Source organism: Melozone crissalis, unplaced genomic scaffold (genome assembly GCF_028551555.1).
Source record: "Melozone crissalis strain CALT ecotype California unplaced genomic scaffold, PUWL_Pcris_2 ptg000004l_1, whole genome shotgun sequence".
Classification (NCBI taxonomy): Eukaryota; Metazoa; Chordata; class Aves; order Passeriformes; family Passerellidae; genus Melozone; species Melozone crissalis.
In genome coordinates, this window is record NW_026535782.1 from 5,530,643 (window position 1) to 5,544,223 (window position 13,581).

Consider the following 13,581-nt stretch of genomic DNA (forward strand, 5'->3'; position numbering starts at 1 on the left):
TGCCCAGTGTATCCTCACAGCAGCTGGAGGCTTTTCTTTCAAGCCAAAAATGACAGCTCCCTATGAACAAAATGCATGAACACCTTAGAGTCTCATGTTAACCTCTTTTTTCCAGTTAGTGTTTCTGTATGACACAGGATCAAATGCTTCATGAAAAGTGTGTTGCTTTGTATTTCTTTCCATGTTTTTAGCTATTCTTTCCTTCAATTTGTGGCCAAAGAACTGGGATAAAATTGAATGATGACTGGTTGTTCCAATTATTTTTCAGTTCCTAATTTTGTCTTTTTTTTCCTAAAATGTAGGTAATGCATATGCTCTTCACCACTATCTCAACAATGAATTTGATTCTAAAATCCTTCCTAACATCTTTGCAGTTTAATGTGTTGGTTGTTTCAGTGTTTGGGGTTGGAAGCTGCATTCCTCCAGTTTGAGCACATTATGATTGTTTTTGATGCTGTGGATTTGGAGGCATGAGTTTCCATTTCCAAATACTCACACCCAGTAGTCAGAGCATCATCCTCCTCTTCTCTGTCATCCTTTTCATTGAAAAATGAGACAAATAATTAGGCCCTAATTCCTAATTCCCAGAACAACTCCATATCTGCTTTTCTTCTTTCTTTATTAATCTCACTGAAGATTATTCAACTACCTGTTTCAATTTGTCTTAGAGTTAGCACAGCTTGACTTTTAGAAAGCTAACTTTTAGACCTGCATTACCTAACCTTCAAAATGTATCTTTCTTTGCTAATAATTTTCTTTTCCTGGAATTTCTGAGGTCTCCGCTCACATCTTTTTCTTTTTTTTTTTCCCCTCAAGGCTTTTTTGGGAAGCTAGGTAATGAGAGTAGAATGAAACAGAGTTTGTTAGTCATCAATACAGATCTGAAAGTATCCCTGGAATTTCATTTGTCCTGTCAAGATACTTCAGAAAATTTATATCTTTGTCCAAATAAATTCAAGGTTTGCCCCACAATTAGTATGGACTTCTTTAGTCTAGTTAACTTGTTAGTAGTTTCTTTAGCCTTTTAAAAAGTTCACCCACCTGAAATATGCATTAAAATCCAGGTTCAGAAACATTTTTGTTCCCATATTATTTAATATATTCTCATTTTATTTAAATTGAATTGACTCATGGTCATTGAAAGTGAGGTTATTTTCAGCTCTTCCTTGTCTTTACCAGAAGTATGTTTAAAATATCTCGTCTATTTGGATCAGTAACTTGTGGTGGAATGTCAGCTGTATATATCTCAAGAAATTCCTGGCCTATGCCGTATTAACACCTATTCTCCAGTCTGTCTGTGGTAGCCTATACAGTACTTGTGTTCAATTTATTAATTAATTAGATCTAGTACTTGTCAGTATGCCATGATATGTTTTGGCTGAAGAACAGGTTCTGCAAAGAGAAGTTAACATTGAAGTAGAAAGATGTAGCCCTCCTTTGGGACAGTGCTGAAATAAACACTTTCAGCGGTAAGTCTGTGTGAGAAAAGTGCTTTTTGGATATGGCCACAGCATCAGAGACCCTGCCTGAGTGACAGCTGAGCCCAGCACAGGGGTTTGCCTTTGTTCCTGCTGTGATCTCTGGGCACGGACCCCAGCTGGCACACAGACTCCTGACACACATCCTGTGGCACAAAGACACGTGATGGAAAACTCCAGTGGGCTGTGACGCAGTTCTCATGTTATTTTAGATACTTTAAGGGGAAAATGAGAGAAAAAAAAAAATAGCATCAGATCCCAGGGCCTTTGGACACCACAGGAGGTGACACAGCATGAGTGTAACTTTTGACATGCACCACCTGTGGGTTTCCAGCTGTACCACCTCCCATACCTGATTCATCCTAAGGAAGTATTTTTATCTCTGGTGATATAGGATTTCAGTTTCCTCACTCTTCATCAGTTAGTCATCTACCTCTGCTACAGCTATTAGCAATGTGTTGTCATGACATTTCCTAAGGATTTTTTGCCCACATAGTGATTAGGCCTGCATCCTTTAGTAGCTCCCAGCTTCCATATTTTTCCTGAACAATAAATACCCGTTGCAAATAACCATGGCTAGAACACCAGAAATTGTGTTCTTTCACAAGGAGTTATATTGGGACCCACCTTGTGGATCACCTGCCACACACACTTATAAAAATCTATTATGTTCTTACATTATTTTTATTCTCCAGCTAATATAGCTGTTGTACTAACTAAATTATTCATAGAACTACATTAATCTCAAAGTTTAATTATCGTGGCTAATGATCAAAACTTGGAAGTTAAATGCTCCCAAGATGATACAACCCCACACAGAATTTCTGTTTCTATCAAATCAAAGAATTCTCTATCCAAACATGAATCCAGCACATGAGGTCTAAAACAGGTCCCCTTGGTGTTGTGAAATTTCTCTCACAGTTGACTTAACTGAAGTAGATTGCACTATCATTGCTATTCTCTTCTACTTATTTACAGTTTAACACATTTTTTTCATGTAACATTACTTCACTTTCTCAGTTGTTTCCATCTTTCTGAGCAATTCATGTTCTGTAGTGCTCATCTTTGGATATAGCTGTCAGTCATCCCTATTTCTCTTATGTCCAGCTTCACATCTTGCAACAGCTGCTCAAATTATTCCATTTTGCTGCCTAAGTATAACTAGCAGGCATCAAAATATCTCCTACCTGTCTACTCAGCCAGTCTTCTTCCCCTGACCATAGCAACCACCTCACTACCACTTTCCACAATACTATTTTCTTTATCCTTACTGTCCAGTCACTGAATATTTGGTCTTCTTTTTCCCTTTTCTTAAAATCAACATGTGAAATACACACACACACACACACACACACACACACATATATATACATATATATATATGTATGTATGTATGTATATTTTTATCAGATTTCTTTTCAGAAAGTCCAGGCTATAAGAAGTCAAATGGCCATAACTGCATCATGTCTTTAATACTATCACAGGAATGCAGTAGACTATTCTCTTACTTTTTCTCCCTCTTAGCAGTATCTATAAATATTCTTAATCCTGTCGAGAGACTCAGGCTGTCTATATTACCAAGCAAGATGATATGAAATAAGAGAATAAGTAGATTAAAGTAGTTACTGCTGAAGCCTCTTGCATCCTCATCACATGGGACTTTAGGGTTTTGCCTCAAATCAGAAATAGTTCTGTTTCCTGGACCCAACACCCCCATTATACATATTGTTTGAAGTTTTTTGAAGGAAGATTAACCCACTTCGCTCCTTCACTTTTGGGGAGGAGGTTGATGGGAGCATCACATCAACATCCTGCAATTCCACAGGGCACCTTCCTCATCCTACATGGAAGCTCAGGTCACAGAAGTCCAGATGGCATTTGATCATTCTAGCTCTCTAAGATCACTGCCCTTGAGTCTTAAATTTCCTCACTTTTCTCACTGACTGCCTCATACCCAACAGCAGTCATGTGGCTAGCAGCCATCTATGAGCACCACCAGGAATTTTCAGTCTGCTTATGCACAAACCAACAGGCTGTGTCATCTCTTTGGGGATCCAGCTGGCACCTCTCTGAAGAGCCTTTTCAAAGGTGGGCATTGTACATGGCAGCCTTCAAACACAGGATCAAGTAAGAGGTCAGACATGACATTTGCCTTTTTGTATTGCACAAGGAACAGTTCCAGGTATTGTGGAAGCTCTCCATAGTTCAAGAGCTTTCTCTTAGGCACAGGGTTTTGGATGATGAAGCCCACACATTGAGCCAGAATTTTAAGGTCCCTACTCAGTGTTGAAGAACTTATCTAAATGAACTTCTAGGCTCCTCCAAAAATACTCTGATTGCATGCAACAGAACTATTTCTGTGGATGGCTTCAGTAAATGGAGAGAATCATGGCATTCGCTTCAAAATTGCACATTTCCTCCAAGCCATGACATAAATATAAACACAGAGGATTATTGTCCCATTCAGAAGTACAGTCCACATCACCTGGATCAATCTCAGTTGATGGGTGTGTAGCTTCTGTCTTCACTCAGGATTGTGTTTGACCCTGTGTCTTCAGCCAGCTCCACTCAGCATTTCCTTTTTTCCCATTTTCCTTTTTTCCACTCAGCATTTCCTTCTTTCCCAGCTACAAGCTCCTGAAAGACTAATCCTAATCACCAACATGGCTGGCAAAAACTCTATTCAGTTTATTGGAGATTTAATGGGTCACTGTTTGTAAATACCATTTTGGGGGGTAAAATAAGGAAACAAAAAACCTCTTGCAGTTTGGAACCAGAGAGGTTTGAAGACTCTTGCATGTGAGGGCATGGAAAGAAAAGAGATGGTCAGCATAATTCCCATTCCATTTTTTTTATTCCTTTATCAGTAAACTTGCCATCCTCATACTCTACAGGCAAGCAAATTTGGTCTGTTGTCAGGAAAAGAATGAAGATGAGAGAGGAGTCCTGCCAGTGGGAATTTCTCAGCACTGGTTTCCTGCATAGCAGTCAGCTTTTTTTATAAATAGAACCTCATTTCATGCAATGATATAATATTAATCTGTCACTGTGTTTGGCACAACCATAGGATAGTGAACTGCTTGTTTGCTAATTAGCATTTGAGCTCATGCACAGAGCACAGTCTGTGATAATATTAGCTTGGTCAGAGTCACAAGTCTGTCAGTGCCAGCAACAATTCACTGTCTGTTTCCAATCTCTGGAAGTGTTGTATCTGCATCCTTTCATCCCACGAGGTAAAAATCCTGGCTCTCTCTCCTAGTATGAATAATTTGTCTTGTCACTCACAGCCCTAGAGGAAAACCATGTGACAGTTCCTGTTAGCTGTTCACACGAGAAAAAACTGTTTAAGAAGAAAAGCAAATACATAAGGCATTTTTAAGTACTTTTATTAATCACTTTTTGAAAGTTTTAAAAGCTCCACCAGCCTCCAATATGTGGAAGAAAGAATGGTTTGGGTGGTGAGGCACTGGAAGAGGTTGCCCAGAGAAGTTGCAGATACCATCCATGGAAATGTTTAAGGCTGGATTGGATGGGCTCTGACCAACATGGTGGGTGAATTAAATGGTCTTTAAAGTCCCTTCCAACACAAGAGAGTCACCTTGTCATCACAGGAGAGGAAGAAATGGAGGAAACCCAGGGCCACCCTTACAAAGAGAATAATCCTGCCAGGAGCTTTCTCAAGCAGTCAAAGGGAAAACCTGTGAATGTGATTCTTGTAAGTTTTACAGCTGCCCAAATGGTTCTGAATGGTGTCAGTGACACGAGTCACTCATTTATCAGTTCCTCTGAATGGCATCAGTGACACGAGTCACTCATTTATCAGTTCCCCTGAATGGCATCAGTGACACGAGTCACTCATTTATCAGTTCCCCTGCTGCTTATCATGAAGGCCCTTGGTTAGAGGGGTCCTAGGCTGGGCTGTCTGTCAGGAGGGTGGTGCTGATCTGATGTACCCAGATCTCACACAGAAGGCTGCTTCCAACCAGCATAGATTTAACTTTTTCCTTACTTGAATCAAAGAGTCTATAGGAACTGATGGTTTAAGAGTTTTTATTTAGTCAGTGAACTTTTCAAATCCAAACACCTTTACTACTTAGCAGTAGAACTGTGGTAGCTTTTGTTGCATTTCCATTTCGGTAACATTGCCATTACAGACAGTGGAAGTTAGATAAAGAGATGGGAGCCATGTCAGTGTTATAAAATCATCTCTTAGCAGTTTCACTGAAATTACATAAAATTATTTCCATTTCACAAATTTGTATAAAACTGAAAGTAATTTCCTTGTAGAGAAAAGCCTTCTAATCCTCTGTAGCAGAATTCAAATGTAAAAATTTCTAGCAATGCAAAGTAGATCTGTTGGTGGATTTCATATCTGTCTTTTCAATCTTGTAGCTGATAAAAGAATCATTACTTGTTTATATTATTGAGCAAGTCTGTGCTCTTAAAGGCATTCAGTGCAAAATATTCCCTCAACAAAAAATGACTCAAGGCTGACTAATCTTACTTGTGTTGCCCTCTACAGCTAAGGTATGATTCCTGCACCTGAAGATGTTGACTAAGTAGTCATCTAATAGAAAGCATCTTAACTGTATAGGGAAAAGAGAAAATACTAATAACCCCTCCTTGATATCTGTCTTTATGCAAAGGAATCTAGTCCAGACATTATTTACCCATGTGTCTTATTACCAAGAGAAGTCCAACTGCAACCAACAGAATGACTCCAGAAATTTAAGCAAGTATATCAAAGAATGCAGGAACAGAATTCAGGAAAGATGAGTTAATTGGAAATCTGAGGAACACAGCTGGGAAGCTGTACACTGAATTCCTGAGATAAGGGTCCATTTTTTTAATTACCTATGTGCAAAAGAACAAAGTTAAATTACTTTTAGGAAGTACTAAGAATGTGTCTGATGTGCTGTATAATAAAAAATCGACAGAAATGTTGGTATTTGATAATTATTCATGCACAATTAGCAGAAAAATTCCACATCTATTGGAATCTCGTTAACTGAGCATTAAGCTTTCTCACATGTTGAGGATGATTAATAAAAGTAAACTTGCTTTGGTATTTCCTGTTATATAGTAAATGTAACTTTGCCAACAGTTAGCTGGGTAAATATGGACATTTTCACAAACACAAGAAGTTTGCAGATTTACTGCATTGTTTGAGTGGAGTTCTTTTCAAGTATGAGGGAAACAAATGTGAGGGCAACTCCACTTTTTGTAACTGTGTGTAACCAGTTCAAGAAAATAAATTATTGTACTGTTTGTCTCTAAGGCCTTTGAAAGATCTTATGTAATTGTGTAAATGAGTTAAGGCAGACAATATGTAATTTACAATTTGTCCAACCTTCATGTTCTGAGTAGACTGGTCATTATCTAATCTTCCATGTTTCTAAGCCTAACTGTCCTTGAAAGTATTGTAAGCTGTTCTATTTTCACACAAATTGGCTGTTCAGGGGAACTCGTCAAACACCTTGGGTGCATTTTCTGCGGACATGCTTTCAGGACATTGTCTACCGCAATTTTGTAGCTGTCAAAAGGAAACTACCATTCCTGAACTCTCTTTACACATTCCTCTTCCAGTATTTCATCATATTGATCCACTGTAAGTCTGTTTTTATTTTGTGGGCATTAGAGGTCTGTGAAATGACAGTGCCTGTGCTTGTCCAGGAAAGACAAGAAACCTGTCACAACGACAGGAAACCAATCCCACAGTGACAGCAGCTGCTGGCTGCACAAGCTACTTGGTGTATAAACTGTCATTTCCCAACAGAGGTCTGACTCAACAAAAACTTAAAAGGCTGAAAGCCACACAATGCATTCTTTTCAATTAGCACATTCACCTGCAATTTTGAGCATATAATACAATATTAAGACTTATAAAAGAAGGTTTAGGATCCATTGTATCTCATCAGCCATGCAAAGATAGAAGGGCTAATGATGGAAATGTGCCTGTTTCCAAGTCACTATGAGTAACTGAAAGGTATTTCCCAGTCACTAAAGGTAATTGATGAGGTAACTGAAAGCATATGGATTTTCTGATTCTCTTAGATGCAATAAAAACTGAAGAATGAACCCATTCAACATAATCATTATTTTTAGAATTTTCTTACGCTATTTTATTTTTGTATGCTATCCTCTCCTTTTGAAGGTGACCCTACCTGGCTTCAAGACAGGCATTACCAGAAAAATTTGGAGATTTTTGGTCATAGGTCAGTTTGTACAACACCAAGCCTGCTGGGAACAAATAAGGCCCACCTGTCCCAAAGAATTTTATGTCAGGACTTAGCAGAACTCATTGAGAGAGTTTTAAAGTGGATTTGAAGGAGAATGGGGACATATCCAGGCTTGACAGGCGTACGATATAGGAAGAACTATATAAACCATCCCAGTAACAAAAGAAGGCTTAAGAGAGAGAGCATGTCAAATCACAAGCAGCCAGAGACACAATCACAGACAGCACTGTGGGAGATCCCTTTCCACCCCTGCTGGGATATGGACACAATCAAATATTTCCATAAAGTCCTGTACACCAATGATTGCAGTGTGGAGGACAGACAGGAGGAACTGGAGATCTATGTGCAGTGCCAGGGCTTTGCTGTCATTGCAATGGCAGATGTGGTGGGACAGCTCCCATGGCTGCAATGTCAACCTGAAGGGCTCCACAGAGCTCAGGACAGACCAGGCAGGCTCTGGGGTGGCTCAGGCTCTCTTTTAAACTGGTTGTTTGCCTGATGACTCGACAGTAACCTAGTCTTACCTTTGAATATCCAGGTTACTAACTATTTTCCCTTTTGGTTTTGTGTGGTCCTTTCATATTGCATTGAAGAAATTGGTCCCACAAGGAAAATGTTATTGTACTGATGCAAAACCTGACCAGGGATCCAGGATGTAACAGCTTTTTAAGCAAGGTGTGCAATTGATGTTGCATCTTTGGTTTTTATATTAAATACTTAATCACAACATGTAATTGTGTGACTTGTTTTTTTCAAGTAGCCTAGCTTTGGAGTTCAGTATGAAAAATAACTAATATGATATTAATGATAACTTTGTAGGTTCTCAACAAAATGAAAGCTTGGTCTCATTATCCCATTGTTCTCCTTTTCTCTTTTCTCCAAGCTGCCTGTCTCGTCCTGGGTTGTATGATTTTTCCTGATGGCTGGGATTCAGATGAGGTAAAACGGATGTGTGGTGAAAAGACAGACAAGTACACGCTGGGGGCTTGTTCAGTCCGCTGGGCATATATCCTGGCAATTATTGGAATCTTGGATGCCCTGATCCTCTCATTTCTGGCATTTGTGCTTGGAAACAGACAAGACAGCTTGCTAGCAGAGGAGCTCAAGTTGGAAAACAAAGGTAGGACTGCTTTAGAAACACTATTGTTGGGTGGCCTCAAGGGCAATTGTTTAATAAAAATAATCAGTTTCAATTTCATTTTATGTTATGCTTAAAAGTTGGCATGCTGGCTTACTTCTTACTTTACTGGGAAGGAATAAATGCAAGGGGCAGAGGAAGTTTTGCATTTCAGCCTCCAAAAATCTGAGAAAGCTCAAATTTGATGTAATTTCTGCCCTATGCATGAATTGTCCTTAGCTTTTAGAGCTGTAGATGGGATGTTATTGTGTTACTCACTTGTACAGTATTTCATTAGCATTTAATTTTCACTGTCTCCATCTTTTCCTGTACCCCATGCAAGATTTGCTCACTTGGTTGCTTTAGGATTTTGCAATGTCATATGGATGTCTGTAATATGGCATGTGTGTTAGCACAGTGCCCAGCAAGGGGGAGTGCTGGGGGTGGCAGTGACCTGTGTATGGGACTGCCCATACAGCAAGGAACTGGTGGGCTGAGGATCAGAGCCTGGATTGAAGAAGAATCCTAGTTCCTACTGGAATGTGCTGCTTTGAGCTCATGAGTCAGCTCATGGGAATCTAGACTGCTGCAGTAACTGAATACTTGTGCAATGCTTTGGGCATAAAACTCATTTCTAGATTAAGTACATGAAAATGGCTTGGACCAGTAATTTATCACATATTTGCAGGAATGGAGATGTTTTTTAGTAAGTGTGCGCAAGCCTGGCTTATTTCTGCAGCCCCTTCCCCTTGTGCTCCCCTGGCATCCCAGCTGAATATCTGATGGGATAGATACCACAGAGGGCAAGTCCCTGCCTTATCTTTTTAATGGGCCTGTTGTCCCTGAATCTGTCTAATCCCTTCTAAACCTGCTGATACTGTCAGCTTCTCCAGCACTGCATGGCAGCAAGTTCCTGAAGCTCACTACTGACTGCTAAAGAAGTACTTTCTTTTATCTGTTTCAAATTGATCCCCTGCTAGTTTCACTGACTGTCCCCAAGAGCAGGATTCTGCCTTCAGCTCATCTACCACCTTTGTAATTTTGTGGGCTGTTTCTAATAATAGCAGAGGTATCAGGAGCTTTTCACCACCAGATTGCTGTTTGGCAGCCAGTGTTGTGTGAAAATAGCTTGTCTCAGTGCTGGTCCAGAAGAACCATTATCTGTACACCTGTACAGTGGCCCCTGCTTGCTGGATTGCAGTCAGCACACTCAGCCCAAAGATAAATGGACTTGAAGATTGAATTCCAGATACAATTCCAGACCTGGATGGAGCCTACTAATGTTGTCAGTTAAGGAAAGTCTGTGTCACTTGCAATTGCACCTGTGCATCTGTCCTGCAGGTAAACTGAGGGCATCAGCTTCAAGGACTATCCCTGGGACCCTTTCCTGTAAGGATATTATTCATCTGCATTTGAAAATCAAAATACTTGTCAGAAGGGCATTCACAGCTATGCCACAAGTGCTTTTGGCACCACCACTGTGTCTGATTTGTCTGTACCATATAGATCTCATGTACCCAACACTACTTGTATCAAAGAAATGCATCTGTTTTGGCACCTTGTGAGCAAAAAACAGCTTCTGGAGCCTCCTCACCTCTCACATTGCTGGCACAAACCCTTGCCAGAACATTTGGTCCTCAGCACCTCAGAAAAAATCATTCAGCAGCTCAATTTCCTTGGATTAAACACAGAAACATACAACACCATTGGCTTCAAGACAAACCAGAACTCAACAAAAAGGGATCTGCCCCACTCTGCCCTTCACAATCAAGCCTAATGATCACCACTTTTTAAACTGTCTTTCCAATTAAGTGAAAAGGAGTCAACTTGGCCTCTAAAAAGGACATTCTTGTCACAAAAAGCTTTTGCTAAGCAACAGCAGGGCAAGTCTAAATGCCCCTGAGCCCCCCAGCATTTACTCACCTGCAGCGTTGCCACCAGGCACAGCCTCAGCCCTGAGAAGACCCAGCAGAACACAGCAGTGGCATCAATCTATACCCCTGTGCACTGAATACACGAGTGCTTTGACACTTACCCCATAAACCACATCCCCTTGCCCCCTTTCAGACCAAGGGATAGTGGAGAATACTCATCAGCATCAGTTCACAGGCAGAGTATCCATGCATCTCTTGGAAATGGTCAGGATGTGAAAATACTGCTCTGTGCAAATAGCACTAGCATATCTCCCATACAAAGACATAAGATATGGATATAGACAATTCTACCCTCAGCTTCCCAAGCTGCTCCTACAATGTGAATTCAAAGCCCTTAAAACAAGTAACCATGAACCAGAACTTGCAGCTGGTTGACACTTTCTACCCTCCTTACTCTCCAGGTTGTTGAAGGCTTACATCTGAGCTGCAGCCACTGCAAAATAAACAGGCTTAAAGACAGCAAGTAAGAGAATATTGTTTCTTGGTGATAAAGCAGCTTTCAGTAAAAGAAAAAAAAAAAAAAAAAAAAGTAGTGTAGCAAAGAGATTTGTGCACCTTTAGCTAGAGAATCCTCTTTCCCAAACAGGAATAGCCTACACATGGGATCACTGCTGCAACAGGAAAGCTTCTGCAAAAGCTGTATGTGGAGCTGAGTGATGGGAGCTCACCTGCCCCATGGAGGGATGACAGGACAGAATGCTCATCAGCTGTCATCCTTTAAAAAGAAAATAGCTCAGGATTCAGTGAACATGCAAACTGCTGCAAAATTGCAAAGCTCTGCTTGTCAGCATGTAGTTTCCATGGCATGCACTCACAAACATTCAGGCCAACTTGTGCAAAATTAGGTATATCAGTATGAATATTGAGACCAAATTTAAGTTTTCCCAGATAGCTACAACACATACAAGAATTACCAGCAGCTCTGGTAGTAATAAACAGTACAAATGCAGAAAGAATACAATATACCCGTGTTCTCTGTCCAATATAATTATATAGTCCCTTTTTGTAAAGTTATGTACGCCCAACTCCTCCTGATATATAAAAAGTCAGTGTATGCTCGTTTTCATTTCAGTTAGGGTGTACATTACAATAATAAAAATATTTTCAAAAACAAAAAACAAGATTTCTGTTAGTCTCTTCCTATTTTCAGACTGGTGCTTCTCTTCATGGTGCTCATCCCCTCTCTTCCTTTTTATCTAAAGAGTCCAGAGTCACCCACTTCAGACTCCTGCTGCTTTGGTGTGTGGCTTTTTGGTCAAAGCACTTAAGGGGATGATGAATTCAGAGCAAATTCAACCACTTGAATTCCCATTTGAGAGGGGAAATATCCAAGAAACTCATTGGAGAGGGATCTGTGATAGATTGCTATAGACAGGGGAACCTGGAACTATGTTAAAGGGTTTATCATCTTGCCTCAAAATAAGAAGTATTAAGATATCCCCCTTTCCAAAGGCAAAACCAGACGCTTTATTGAAGCCTACAATCATAGGACCCAGGCTGGGAACTCCTGGCCCTCATTTCCAGCTTCAAAACATGATTCCCTGCCATGCCAGCCAAGAACAAAGTTCTGCCACAGCTGTGAAGAGCTCACATGCTCTCTTTGAGCCTCAACTGTAAGTGGCTCATCTAGCATAACGCCACTGCAATTAGATCCACTTGTTAATTTCCTTGTTCAATTACAACCCATTTCCCTTCGGTTATCACCTCCACACTGAGCTCCAAGTAGTTCTGAGTAAAAGAACAGCAGACAAGTAGCACCAGACATATTTCATCTAAAAACCAGCAACTAGAAGCCAAACTAACAGATTTGTTTATACTTTTCCCCAAAAATTTTCTTCTTTTGATAATAGCAACCATTTTCCTGTGATTTCTACTATATAAATAACATTGGAAAAGAGAAAATATGAAGATAAACATGGAGATTTTATTGTGTTTGGCAACAAACAGAATAAAATCACTCCAGAATGAAGGTATTCATAGCACTGCTGTAGGATCTGTGCCCGCAGTGTGAAGTTTCATCCAAGGAGTATTTGAGCAGTCATTGGGCCACATCCAGAACTTTCCTGAGCAGCCTCTCAGTGTCATGCACTCTATTGCCCAGTGTGCATGGAATTCTGTCAACACCAGCCAGGGGATTTTTGGCTCCCCCCTCTACATCATCCTACAGAATGTCATGTAGGACACTGATCTTCTGCTCCCCTTGGTTTGGGGTTGTTCACTCCTTAGGTAAAAGGTTTCCAGATTCCAGCCCTGGTCATTAATGACAAAGTATTTTGGAGTTTTTAATAGAAACTGAGGGGAAGAAATGGGAGAGTGAGGTCAGGAGTCAGGGGGTTTTGGCACAAACTTAGAAGACACATTAAGGTCTTCCTTTTGAAAATGTCTATTTTTTGGTTTTATGAGCTTGTGGGAAGCACATACATATGTATGCAATAAACTACTTAGATTTTTCTCTTGGTATTGAATGGAACTAAGACAAAAGTTTTGGAGTGTTATTCAGAAAACAGAGTTTGATTCCTGTTTCTCATACTGGATCTATCATTTGATTTTCACATTTCTCTGTCTTTTAAATGGGAAGAATGAGACTGACTTTGTTGATCTGTTGTGGTTCAGCAATGTAAGACGAATTAGAAAAAGTAAATTATGCTTAAATTATTATTAAAATATGTATTCCAAGATTAAGGTCTGATAAAAGTATTTTGTCAAGGAACTACTTTGCCAATATGCTAAATGATGATACTCTTAAGGGGAGGCAAATGAGACATCAAGACTAAAAGTCAAAAGCTGATTAAAATATCTTATTAAATAAAGGT

General features: G+C 39.9%; 1 protein-coding gene across 3 annotated transcripts in view; it reads left to right on the top strand.

Annotated features, from left to right (window-relative positions):
• LHFPL3 (LHFPL tetraspan subfamily member 3) overlaps window positions 1–13,581 on the top strand; it is a 235,574-nt gene that overhangs the window by 150,998 nt on the left and 70,995 nt on the right. For all 3 annotated transcript variants that reach the window (XM_054274240.1, XM_054274249.1, XM_054274232.1), the window contains exon 2: window positions 8,601–8,837. In XM_054274240.1, the coding sequence (XP_054130215.1) occupies window positions 8,601–8,837 (237 nt within the window). The remainder of the gene's footprint in view (window positions 1–8,600; window positions 8,838–13,581) is intronic.